This window comes from Symphalangus syndactylus, chromosome 1, assembly GCF_028878055.3.
Source record: "Symphalangus syndactylus isolate Jambi chromosome 1, NHGRI_mSymSyn1-v2.1_pri, whole genome shotgun sequence".
Classification (NCBI taxonomy): Eukaryota; Metazoa; Chordata; class Mammalia; order Primates; family Hylobatidae; genus Symphalangus; species Symphalangus syndactylus.
In genome coordinates, this window is record NC_072423.2 from 153,076,444 (window position 1) to 153,090,458 (window position 14,015).

At 46.6% G+C, this 14,015-nt stretch overlaps 1 protein-coding gene across 1 annotated transcript; it reads left to right on the top strand.

Moving 5' to 3' along the window:
• Positions 1-10,054: 10,054 nt before the first annotated feature.
• On the top strand, positions 10,055-12,584 carry LOC129491148 (theta defensin subunit A-like). Its single transcript, XM_055295068.2, has 3 exons — positions 10,055-10,139; positions 11,486-11,672; positions 12,357-12,584. Exons 2-3 carry the CDS (start codon positions 11,498-11,500, stop codon positions 12,410-12,412), a joined length of 231 nt encoding a protein of 76 aa, XP_055151043.1. The 5' UTR covers positions 10,055-10,139; positions 11,486-11,497; the 3' UTR covers positions 12,413-12,584.
• The last annotated feature ends 1,431 nt before the right edge of the window (positions 12,585-14,015 follow it).

Below are 14,015 nucleotides of genomic sequence, written 5' to 3' on the forward strand. Positions count from 1 at the left end.
TCCTCTCAACAGTGTATAAGCCTTCTCTTTCTCTGCAGTCTTGCCAATATCAGTATTTTTTAACTTTTCAATAACAGCCATTCTGACTAGTGTGAGCTGGTATCGCTTGGAGGTTTGATTTTGAATTTCTCTAATGATCAGTAATGTGGAGCATTTTTTCATGTTTCTTGGCCTCTTGTATGTCTTTTTTTTTGAGAAGTATCTGTTCATCCCCGGGCACACATTTTAAAGGGGTCATTTCTTTTTTGTTTACTTATTTGTTTAAGTCCCTTGTAGAGGAAAATCACTTTGACCACGATATCACCACCAACCAGCCTCCCCTTACTGCCACAAATACGGACCTCGCCATCTCCAGTACACGGCACTGGCTCATGTCCAGTACCCAAACCCTTGCCTTGCTGCTTCCCTGACCTCATGCTTTGCTAATTACCCAAAAATGACCTCATTAGAGTGGAATTGTGCTGAGATCACCATCTGCTTTCAGCATAAGCCCACTACCTTACGGTGCAAGGAACCCATAGAGTCTCAGTCAGATTGCAAAGCTGCCCTACAAGCTATGGAAAACTATAGACTTGGGAGAACTGAGTGTAAGAATACCACGCCCGAATCTAACCAGCTCTCCAGTGCTAAGGCTCACGCAGTGATGCGGAAATGCCTATGCACTGGAGTGTGTTCTGGGTGCAGAAAGCAGGTCCAGGTCTCACTTCCGCAGGACACGGGGCATTTCCAGAACCTGGAGATCTTCCTCTCGCTCATATACACCCCTTCATATCTTGTCCCTATAACCTCATCATTGCGACCCTACAGGTACCTACTAATGCCCTGGAAACTAAAACTGTCACCAGGGCCTCAGTTTCCCCAAATAGCCCAAATTTCTTCTTATGCTGGGATGAGACTGTTGCTCACTTCCTCCAATGCTGAAGTTCCTGGGCCTGCCACACATCAGGAAATCACTGCTTCACTAGAGGGACAGGAGACCCCACTGCTCTGCCACAGCGACCACCCCTAGCAAGGCTTGAGATGCCACCTCCTACCTTAAGGTTGAGGGACAAGCTTCAGTTCTCATTCCATTGCCCCCAGTCCTCCACAGCCTCCACAGGCCAATGCCTGCTGCCTTCACACAGAGCTGCAGGGGAGGCCCTGAGCACCCAGCCTGTGGGACCAGCTCTGTCCATGACCTTCCCATGCTGGCAGGGGCTGCCTGGCCTGCACACTGGGTTCAGCAACCTCACTGTAGGTATTTACTACCTCTCGAGCGACTGCATTCATTTCTCATCTCCAGAAACCTTATCCCATCTACCTCACTAGGAGAAGGAGGAGGAGAGTGGATAGTGGTACATTTTAAAATGTGCTCCAGTCTTCTTAGGAATTCTCCTCAAATAACAGAGGACGAACCACAGGAATTCGATCCTGCGTATTTCAAGCGACCAGTGATCATCCCACTCATGCTGTGTGCCTGGAGACTCTTAAGCCTGCCCAGAACTGGGTTAAGAGCAAGGTATTTGTGCACACAGCACCAGGTGATGCAAGCTAACATCAAACTCACTGCCACCTTGGCCGCCTCCCTGAGAGACTTTCAGGAGACATTAGGTCTCAAGCAGCAAACTCAGGAGTCCTTGGCACCAATGGTCCTAGACATTCGTTTGGCCTTAAACTGTCCATTGCCCAAGCAATGAGGCAATTTTCCACTCTAGGGAACCACATGCTGTGTGCACATCCTTAACGAACCCAGCAAAACCTGCCCCGCCTGGTAACACAAGGCGAGGTGGGATTCAGTCACAACCAGGTGGTCTGCAACATCCCAGCCCACCAATGGGCTTTGATGTCTTGTTATGGTTAGAGCTCAGGTACTGGGGAGGCTGGTTCAGGCCAAGATTCCTCATCCTGTCCTGTGCATGGGTGTCAGTCGTGAACTTGTCTCCCTAACAGAGTATATCCTGTGATATGCAGGCCAGGCTCTCCTGGGGGCTTTAAATATTCCCTTGCTGCAACTAGCTCAGCAACAGCCACCAGCACAGGCATCTCGGGGTCCTTTGTCTTACGAGTCATGGAGAATCCATCATTGGTTGCTGCCTGGGCCTGGCCAGGGCTGACCACGGCAGATGAGGGGACCCTCTGTGGACTCCTGTCTAAACCCCAGCTTCCCAACAAATTTCTCAACTGCCCTTGCCACCAGAGTTATTTAATATACCCAACGGAAAGTAACCCAGGATATTAGGACACCTGATCCCAAATGACTCTTAAATAGGGAAGTCCTCTCCTGTTTGTGCACGGCTGCTCTTGCCACAGGAGACCCGGGACAGAGGACTGCTGTCTGCCCTCTCTCTTCACTCTGCCTAGCTTGAGGATCTGTAAGTAACCCAAAACTTACACTTTCACATTGAGGCTTCAACATTGAACCTGTGCCCCCAATCTGACCTCTGACTCCCGGGCCACCCCAGAGGGACCTAGTGCGTGAATCCCCTGCTGTGCATTTCTGTCTGAACCTCTGGTGACTGCTGGGAGCATTAGCTACCAGCTCAATTAATGGAGAAACTCAAGGAATTTCCTTCTAAATACACGTGTCCTACATGATGCGTTCGATAGAGACAATATCTCCTTAAAATATCCTTGTATTTGGAGAGGAGCCTATCCTGCTCCTTGGCCTGTTTTTCAAACAGGTTACTTGTTATTTGCTTTTGAGTTGTTTGACTTACTTATGTATTTAGATATTTACCCCTTCTACCACTTAGGGTTTGCAATTATTGTCTTTCATTTTCTGGGTTGCTTTTTCACTCAGTTATTTGTTTTTTGGTTTGTTTTTTGACATGCAGATGCTTTAGAGGTCAGTGCAGTCCCACTTGTCTATTTTCCCGTTTATTGCCTATGTCTTTGGTGTCATAGGAAAGATATCATTACCAACATCAATGACAAAGCATTGTCTTCATATGTTTCTCTCGTCATTTTATGGCTTCAGTTCTATGTTTGGGTCTTTGATCCATTTTGAGTTGATAAAGGAACACATGTATACGAACAGCAAATCCTAAGGTGGTATACAGTAGATATATACCACTTTAAATTCTTATTCAAATCTCAATAGAGCTGGAAACAAATTTTTGGCTGTAGACGAAATTTTTACTTCGATATCACTGTGTTCATTTCCCCTATCGCCTGATAGGGTCACTGTCCTCTTCACACTGGCCCCTACAGGAGGCTACTCACCCCATACCTTCATGAGAGTGGTCACGCCCTTGATGCCTACAACAAATGACACTTCACTTGATAGGAATTCATGCCTGCTGCCACAGTGTAGACCTATAGACAGTAGTGGGGCCATCTGCAGGAAGAGACATTTGTACCCTGAACTTCTTGAACAAAAGCACTGCTGTTATCCTTTGGTAGAATTGTAAAAAGTAAATATGTAATGAAGTGAGAAACAGGGAAAACATGCCAGGATCCTCATCACCACCATCCTCTCCAACTCAGCACAGACACTACACATAGAGATTCAAACTAGAGTGAAAGCTGGGAGAGCAAAGGAAGAAAACAGGGACATTGAGACCAACGGGATCCCACACAGTCTCCAACGAAATGCACACCTCCCCTCTCTGAGAAGGTTCAAGGTTTCTTGTCTCTGAGCCTTCTGTCTGCAGACCTACACATCCAGGCTCCCTCCTCTCTACCAACTCATCTGCTCCTGCTCTCCCTCCTCCAGGTCACCCCAGCCATGAGGACCTTCGCCCTCCTCGCTGCCATGCTTCTCCTGGTGGCACTGCAGGCTCAGGCGGAGCCACTCCGGGCAAGAGCTGATGAAGCTGCAGCCCAGGAGCAGCCCGGAGCAGATGATCAGGAAGTGGCTCATGCCTTTACATGGGATGAAAGTGCCGCCCTTCCGCTTTCAGGTGAGACAGGCCGGCATGCAGAGCTGCAGGGTCTAGAGGGATGGACGGGAGACAGAGTCTGGAATCGAGTCTCAATGGTCCATGTCACTTAGGTGCCTTCATATAGCATCTCTGGGCCTTGGTTTTCTCATCTATAAATTGAATAGAGAGCCCAATAAATCTAACAAATTTTCTGTCTTTAAAGACTTGAGGCTGCTCTGCCTGGGGAGTAACCATTCTTTTATTCCTTTACTTCCTTAACCATTCTTTCACTTTAGAAAATCAATAAAATTAAAAAATAAAACTTGACGTCAAGATATGTCTGTGACATTCAGTAGGTTTAAGATATGAAGAGACAGTCTGACTAATTCTGGATTCAAACAAGTAGACATCATTACAAGGGGAATATTTTACTGTATCTGTAGAATAGTTTTTAAAAAGTAGAGCCAAGCCCAAGAGTGTGTTCAGCTGTGTGTGTGATGGGGCAGAAGCACAAAAATGAGAGCAAATGCGAGTGACTCTTGCATCCTGTGTGACCAGCACTGCTCTGTGTATTTATTCTTATTCACTGAGGTTGTTCATGCTACTGGCCCTAATACAGCCAACATCACTCATTCACTAGCAGATGACTTACGCAAGATTCCCTTTACCAGCACTGCTGATCTTCTTATCCATTTATGATGATTTCTCTGTGTCCCCAGAGTCAGCGAAAGGCTTGAGGTGCATTTGCGGAAGAGGAGTTTGCCGTTTGTTATAACGTGGCTTTGGGTCCTGCGCCTTTCGTGGTACACTCCACCAGATCTGCTGCCGCTGAGCTTGCAGAATCAAGAAAAATAAGCTCAGAATTTACTTTGAGAGTTAAAAGAAATTCTTGTTACTTCTGTACCTTGTCCTCCATTTCCTTTTCTCATCCAAAATAAATACTTTGTTGCAAGATTTCTGTCTTTACATCTCTTTCACACTTGATGTGTCTTTCTATCTCAAGACACATGGGATGCACCTACCAGAACCCTAAGTGTTTAAACAAAATAAAATTCCAAATTCTAGGAATTTCAAGCAGGAGTTTGGGCTACAGACTCAAATGGAAACGAAGGCCCAAATCACACCACCAATCTCCCCATCCACTGCTCTGTCTTTTCACTCTGCCTCATTTTCTCTGGATCCACTCTCAAAGAGCTCCCGTGGGCTGGGCAAACAATCGGTGTCAGCGTAAACTTCACGTAGTCACAAAATCATTCCTTCTCAGGAGAAAGCAGCATCATCTCTGTCCTAAAGAACTGGAGTTTTATTGAATGTGTCCAGGTCACACGTTTGCCTTTTAAGCAATGGGGTTACAGCAGATTCACAGAAACAACTTTAAGAGGGAAATGGGTTGTTAGCAAAGGCAGGATGCATGGAACAGAAAGCACAGCGGCCCACACTGGGATGTCCACATTAAGAGCACCCTCTAGCCACGTCTACTAAGACGTGGATTTGACACCCATAAAGTTGTCTTCACACCCAGAAAACGCACAAGCACAAATGCTCCACTGCACTTTGCAACATGCACTCTCCTGTGTTGCCTTAAAGCTGCTGAGAATCTGATTCTGCCTGGAAAATACAGCTTCAGAGGGGATAAGGGGTGAGGGAGGGAAAGCATTTCACCAGGAAAACGGTAGCCTTCTTGTTGCTGCAGGGTGCTGAGGCAGCTCAGGGGCCAGCCACACCACTGGGACACTGCATGGATGGGGAAGCCCATCCAGACCCCAGGGAGGACAGAGTGGGTGCCCACCTCCAGTGCATTTCCGCTAGCTCACCCAGGGTTTCACCTTTCCTGCCTTTGTCTTCAGGGAAGTTGAGGCCAACGGCTCTCCCTACTGCAACATTCTGACTCCTATTTCACCAGTCTACAATAAGCGCTTCCTTCACATTTCTGAGACGTCTTGGGGAATTTTTTCTTGTACAATAAACGAAATAGGTTTCTTTGGCTATTTCTTTTCTGATTTTCTAAACTTGGCTACAAGCAAAACCAGAATGAAAGGGATCTGAGAAGTACTCATTCCATTTTATGAATATCTGAATTTTTTACTTTTTCAATAAGAAACAAACAAATCACGAAGAACTTAAGGGAAAGAGCCCCCTCTAACATTTTCCCTCAGTCACCCTCCCAACCTCTCAATGCTGTATCCTCCTGGCTGACAGTGACCCCCACCTCTGTTCCAGCCCTCCAACCCACGGTCCTGCCACCACCTGGAATTCCTCCACCTCTGAATATCAAGTATGAAGGTCCCTGTCACTGACTCACCCGCTGCTCTTCCAGCCTCTCCCGTAGCCATCCCTCCTTCCCTGCTGATCAGCATTGATAAGGCTGTTCTCATACAGAAATGTGCCTGGGAATAACCCAGGCGTCCCTTCCCCAGGCTGCACCAGGAACACCTGTCATCTACCCTCATTTCCTGTTCTTATGAACTGTACCGTCTTTAACTCAGATTCTCTGAGCTAGGTAATATTTTTATATCATTTTCAGGCATATTAGTTGAGTTTTGCATTCAAATCTAAGAAACCACAACAAGCTGAGTTAACATTTTGACTGACACACCTGATACTTAACAGAGAATTCTGGCTTCATAAAATCCCTGACTGAAGGACCCAAAGTGTAAGAGACCTTGTTGTCTTTACCTTTCATCATCCCCATTTTTCTCTTGATCTTAACTTGGGCTCGCTCCCAAAGTGACAGCCTTATGAACTATGATTATCTCCCCACAGGCTCCGTTACTGATCTCCGGGAGAAAACCCCTATTTCTTTCTCCGTTGTTTCAGTAACCTCCCGAGTCCCATGCCCTCCTCTGAGTCTGTCACTCAATGGAGAGATTGAGACCTCCTGGATCCACTACCCCTGCTCCCCACAGGAAAAATTCAAACTAAGAATGGGTGAGCCAGGTTTCCTCAGTCACTCCAGAGAGTCCACAATTCCATGCCCCCACCACAATGGGCTCTTTGTGACACTTTGGGAATAAATTCAGAAAGTTCTGTCCTATTTCATCAATATTTTAGAGAAGCTGAGATTTACACACACACAAAAAGTGCCAGTCCAATTTGTCATCAATACTGTGAAAATTGCCCTCTGTTCATCTCGGGCTGTATGAAAAGACACCACAAAACTTAATGGATTAAAACAACATGATCAGGTCTTCATTCACACATTTGCAATTGGGAGGTGGCTCTCTCCACAGGCTTCAGAGGAGAGGTGCTGCTGGGATCTGAAAACCTCAGGCCCAAGACACTTGTGAACAGGTGGCAGGGGGTGCCGGCTCAGCGGGAGCTCTGACAGGGCTGAAGGATGAGATCCTGCGAGGCAGTGAGGTCAGATGATGCCGCTTCATGAAGGAGGAGATTGGTGTGACACTTCGTATCCTACTCATAGCTAGCAGGATTTGCAACACTTAGACTTCCTCCAAGCATGGTATCCGGGCTTCAAAGACACAAGCAATCTTAGTGTATGTGGAGTGCTGGAGAAAAATACCATACACCAAGTGACTTAGAAACAACAGAAATTCATTTCTTGGTGTTCTCAAGGCTGAGAAGTCCAAAACAAGGTGCCAACACACTTGGTGTCTGGTGAGGACCAGTTTTGTGATTCATAGACAGCAGCTTTTCACTGAATCCAACTCACTGCAAATGACATAATTTCATTCTTTTATGAAGGTAGTATCCCATCATGTATATGTACCACATTTTCTACATCCAGTCCAACACTGATGGGCATCTAGGTTGACTCCATGTCTTTGTTATCATGAATGAGGCTGCCACGAACACACGAGTACGTGTGTCTTTTTGGCAGAATAATTTGTTTTCCTTTGGGTATATACACAGTAGTGAGATTCCTTGGTTGAATGGTGGTTCTATTTTAAGTTATTTGCGAAATCTCTAAACTGCTTTCCACTATGGCTGAACTCATTAACATTCCCCTCAACAGTGTATAAGCGTTCTCTTTCTCTGCAGTCTTGCCAATATCAGTATTTTTAAACTTTTCAATAACAGCCATTCTGACTAGTGTGAGCTGGTATCGCTTGGAGGTTTGATTTTGAATTTCTCTAATGATCATTAATGTGGAGCATTTTTTCATGTTTCTTGTATGTCTTTTTTTGAGAAGTATCTGTTCATCCTCGGGCACACATTTTAAAGGGGTCATTTCTTTTTTGTTTACTTATTTGTTTAAGTCCCTTGTAGAGGAAAATCACTTTGACCACGATATCACCACCAACCAGCCTCCCCTTACTGCCACAAATACGGACCTCGCCATCTCCAGTACACGGCACTGGCTCATGTCCAGTACCCAAACCCTTGCCTTGCTGCTTCCCTGACCTCATGCTTTGCTGATTACCCCAAAAATGACCTCATTAGAGTGGAATTTTGCTGAGATGACCATTTGCTTTCAGTATAAGCCCATTACTTTATGGTGCAAGGAACCCATAGAGTCTCAGTCAGATTGTAAAGCTGCCCTACAAGTTATGGAAAACTATAGACTTGGGAGAACTGAGTGTAAGAATGCCACGCCCGAATCTAACCAGCTCTCCAGTGAGAACGCTCCTGCAGTGCTGCGGAAATGCCTATGCACTGGAGTGTGTTCTGGGTGCAGGAAGCAGGTCCAGGTCTCACTTCCGCAGGACACGGGGCATTTCCAGAACCCGGAGATCTTCCTCTCGTTCATATACACCCCTTCATATCTTGTCGCTATAACCTCATCATTGCGACCCTACAGGTACCTACTAATGCCCTGGAAACTAAACTGTCACCAGGGCCTCAGTTTCCCCAAATAGCCCAAATTTCTTCTTATGCTGGGATGAGACTGGTGCTCACTTCCTCCAATGCTGAAGTTCCTGGGCCTGCCACACATCAGGAAATCACTGCTTCCCCAAAGGGACAGGAGATCTCACTGCTCTGCCACAGCGACCACCCCTAGCAAGGCTTCAGATGCCACCTCCTACCTTAGGGTTGAGGGAAAAGCTTCAGTTCTCACTCCATTGCCCCCAGTCCTCCACAGCCTCCACAGGCCAATGCCTGCTGCCTTCACACAGAGCTGTAGGGGAGGCCCTGAGCACCCAGCCTGTGGGACCAGCTCTGTCCATGACCTTCCCATGCTGGCAGGGGCTGCCTGGCCTGCACACTGGGTTCAGCAACCTCACCGTAGGTATTTATTGCCTCTCGAGCGACTGCATTCATTTCTCATCTCCAGAAACCTTATCCCATCTACCTCACTAGGAGAAGGAGGAGGAGAGTGGATAGTGGTACATTTTAAAATGTGCTCCAGTCTTCTTAGGAATTCTCCTCAAATAACAGAGAAGGAACCACAGGAATTCGATCCTGCGTATTTCAAGCGACCAGTGATCATCCCACTCACGCTGTGTGCATGGAGACTCTTAAGCCCAGAATTGGCTTAAGAGCAAGGTATTTGTGCACACAGCACCAGGTGATGCAAGCTAACATCAAACTCACTGCCACCTTGGCCGCCTCCCTGAGAGACTTTCAAGAGACATTAGGTCTCAAGCAGCAAGCTCAGGAGTTCTTGGCCCCAATGGTCCTAGACATTCGTTTGGCCTTAAACTGTCCATTGCCCAAGCAATGAGGCAATTTTCCACTCTAGGGAACCACATGCTGCGTGCACATCCTTAACGAACCGAGCAAAACCTGCCCTGCCTGATAACATCAGGCGAGGTGGGATTCAGTCACAACCAGGGGTCTGCAACATCCCAGCCCACCAATGGGCTTTGATGTCTTGTTATGGTTAGAGCTCAGGTACTGGGGAGGCTTGTTCAGGCCAAGATTCCTCATCCTGTCCTGTGCATGGGTGTCAGTCGTGAACTTGTCTCCCTAACAGAGTGTATCCTGTGATATGCAGGCCAGGCTCTCCTGGGGACTTTAAATATTGCATTGCTGCAACTAGCTCAGCAACAGCCACCAGCACAGGCATCTCGGGGTCCTTTGTCTTAGGAGTAATGGAGAATCCATCATTGGTTGCTGCCTGGGCCTGGCCAGGGCTGACCAAGGCAGATGAGGGGACCCTCCGTGGACTCCTGTCTGATCCCCAGCTTCCCAACAAATTTCTCAACAGCCCTTGCCACCAGAGTTATTTAATATACCCAACGGAAAGTAACCCAGGATATTAGGACACCTGATCCCAAATGACTCTTAAATAGGGAAGTCCTCTCCTGTTTGTGCACGGCTGCTCTTGCCACAGGAGACCCGGGACAGAGGACTGCTGTCTGCCCTCTCTCTTCACTCTGCCTAGCTTGAGGATCTGTAAGTAACCCAAAACTTACACTTTCACATTGAGGCTTCAACATTGAACCTGTGCCCCCAATCTGACCTCTGACTCCCGGGCCACCCCAGAGGGACCTAGTGCGTGAATCCCCTGCTGTGCATTTCTGTCTGAACCTCTGGTGACTGCTGGGAGCATTAGCTACCAGCTCAATTAATGGAGAAACTCAAGGAATTTCCTTCTAAATACACGTGTCCTACATGATGCGTCCGATAGAGACAACAATATCTCCTTAAAACATCCTTGTATTTGGAGAGGAGCCTATCCTGCTCCTTGGCCTGTTTTTCAAACAGGTTACTTGTTATTTGCTTTTGAGTTGTTTGACTTACTTATGTATTTAGATATTTACCTCTTCTACCACTTAGGGTTTGCAATTATTGTCTTTCTTTTTCTGGGTTGCTTTTTCGCTCAGTTATTTGTTTGTTGGTTTGTTTTCTGACATGCAGATGCTTTAGAGGTCAGTGCAGCCCCACTTGTCTATTTTCCCATTTATTGCCTGTGTCTTTGGTGTCATAGGAAAGATATCATTACCAACATCAATGACAAAGCATTGTCTTCATATGTTCCTCTCGTCATTTTATGGCTTCAGTTCTATGTTTCGGTCTTTGATCCATTTTGAGTTGATAAAGGACCACATGTATACGAACAGCAAATCCTAAGGTGTTATACAGTAGATATATACCACTTTAAATTCTTATTCAAATCTCAATAGAGCTGGAAACAAATTTTTGACTGTAGACGAACTTTTTACTTCGATATCACTGTGTTCATTTCCCCTATCACCTGATAGGGTCACTGTCCTCTTCACACTGGCCCCTACAGGAGGCTACTCACCCCATACCTTCATGAGAGTGGTCACGCCCTTGATGCCTGCAACAAATGACTCTTCACTTGATAGGAATTCATGCCTGCTGCCACAGTGTAGACCTATAGACAGTAGTGGGGCCATCTGCAGGAAGAGACATTTGTACCCTGAACTTATTGAACAAAAGCACTGCTGTTATCCTTTGGTAGAATTGTAAAAAGTAAATATGTAATGAAGTGAGAAACAGGGAAAACATGCCAGGATCCTCGTCATCACCATCCTCTCCAACTCAGCACAGACAGTACACATAGAGATTCAAACTAGAGTGAAAGCTGGGAGAGCAAAGGAAGAAAACAGGGACATTGAGACCAACGGGATCCCACACAGTCTCCAACGAAATGCACACCTCCCCTCTCTGAGAAGGTTCAAGGTTTCTTGTCTCTGAGCCTTCTGTCTGCAGACCTACACATCCACGCTCCCTTCTCTCAACCGACTCAACTGCTCCTGCTCTCCCTCCTCCAGGTCACCCCAGCCATGAGGACCTTCGCCCTCCTCGCTGCCATGCTTCTCCTGGTGGCCCTGCAGGCTCAGGCGGAGCCACTCCGGGCAAGAGCTGATGCAGCTGCAGCCCAGGAGCAGCCTGGAGCAGATGATCAGGACGTGGCTCATGCCTTTACATGGGATGAAAGTGCCGCCCTTCCGCTTTCAGGTGAGACAGGCCGGCATGCAGAGCTGCAGGGTCTAGAGGGATGGACGGGAGACAGAGTCTGGAATCGAGTCTCAATGGTCCATGTCACTTAGGTGCCTTCATTTAGCATCTCTGGGCCTTGGTTTTCTCATCTATAAATTGAATAGAGAGCCCAATAAATCTAACAAATTTTCTGTCTTTAAAGACGTGAGGCTGCTCTGCCTGGAGAGTGACCATTCTTTTATTCCTTTACTTCCTTAACAATCCTTTCACTTTAGAAAATCAATAAAATTAAAAAATAAAACTTGACGTCAAGATATGTCTGTGAAATTCAGTAGGTTTAAGATATGAAGAGACAGTCTGACTAATTCTTTGTGGATTCAAACAAGTAGACTTCATTACAAGGAGAATATTTTACTGTATCTATAGAATAGTTTTTAAAAAGTAGAGCCAAGCCCAAGAGTGTGTTCAGCTGTGTGTGTGATGGGGCAGAAGCACAAAAATGAGAGCAAATGCGAGTGACTCTCGCATCCTGTGTGACCAGCACTGCTCTGTGTATTTATTCTTATTCACTGAGGTTGTTCATGCTACTGGCCCTAATACAGCCAACATCACTCATTCACTAGCACATGACTTACGCAAGATTCCCTTTACCAGCACTGCTGACCTTCTGATCCGTTTATGATGATTTCTCTGTGTCCCCAGAGTCAGCGAAAGGCTTGAGGTGCATTTGCGGAAGAGGAGTTTGCCGTTTGTTATAACGTGGCTTTGGGTCCTGCGCCTTTCGTGGTACACTCCACCAGATCTGCTGCCGCTGAGCTTGCAGAATCAAGAAAAATAAGCTCAGAATTTACTTTGAGAGTTAAAAGAAATTCTTGTTACTTCTGTACCTTGTCCTCCATTTCCTTTTCTCATCCAAAATAAATACTTTGTTGCAAGATTTCTGTCTTTACATCTCTTTCACACTTGATGTGTCTTTCTATCTCAAGACACATGGGATGCACCTACCAGAACCCTAAGTGTTAAAACAAAATAAAATTCCAAATTCTAGGAATTTCAAGCAGGAGTTTGGGCTTTAGACTCAAATGGAAGCGAAGGCCCAAATCACACCACCAATCTCCCCATCCACTGCTCTGTCTTTTCACTCTGCCTCATTTTCTCTGGATCCACTCTCAAAGAGCTCCCGTGGGCTGGGCAAACAATCGGTGTCAGCGTAAACTTCACGTAGTCACAAAATCATTCCTTCTCAGGAGAAAGCAGCATCATCTCTGTCCTAAAGAACTGGAGTTTTATTGAATGTGTCCAGGTGACACGTTTGCCTTTTAAGCCGTGGGGTTACAGCAGATTCACAGAAACAACTTTAAGAGGGAAATTGGTTGTTAGCAAAGGCAGGATGCATGGAACAGAAAGCACAGCGGCCCACACTGGGATGTCCACATTAAGAGCACCCTCTAGCCACGTCTACGAAGACGTGGATTTGACACCCATAAAGTTGTCTTCACACCCAGAAAACGCACAAGCACAAATGCTCCACTGCACTTTGCAACATGCACTCTCCTGTGTTGCCTTAAAGCTGCTGAGAATCTGATTCTGCCTGGAAAATACAGCTTCAGAGGGGATAAGGGGTGAGGGAGGGAAAGCATTTCACCAGGAAAACGGTAGCCTTCTTGTTGCTGCAGGGTGCTGAGGCAGCTCAGGGGCCAGCCACACCACTGGGACACTGCATGGATGGGGAAGCCCATCCAGACCCCAGGGAGGACAGAGTGGGTGCCCACCTCCAGTGCATTTCCGCTAGCTCACCCAGGGTTTCACCTTTCCTGCCTTTGTCTTCAGGGAAGTTGAGGCCAACGGCTCTCCCTACTGCAACATTCTGACTCCTATTTCACCAGTCTACAATAAGCGCTTCCTTCACATTTCTGAGACGTCTTGGGGAATTTTTTCTTGTACAATAAACGAAATAGGTTTCTTTGGCTATTTCTTTTCTGATTTTCTAAACTTGGCTACAAGCAAAACCAGAATGAAAGGGATCTGAAAAGTACTCGTTCCATTTTATGAATATCTGAATTTTTTACTTTTTCAATAAGTAACAAACAAATCACGAAGAACTTAAGGGAAAGAGCCCCCTCTAACATTTCCCCTCAGTCACCCTCCCAACCTCTCAATGCTGTATCCTCCTGGCTGACAGTGACCCCCACCTCTGTTCCAGCCCTCCAACCCACGGTCCTGCCACCACCTGGAATTCCTCCACCTCTGAATATCAAGTATGAAGGTCCCTGTCGCTGACTCACCCGCTGCTATTCCAGCCTCTCCCGTAGCCATCCCTCCTTCCCTGCTGATCAGCATTGATAAGGCTGTTCTCCTACA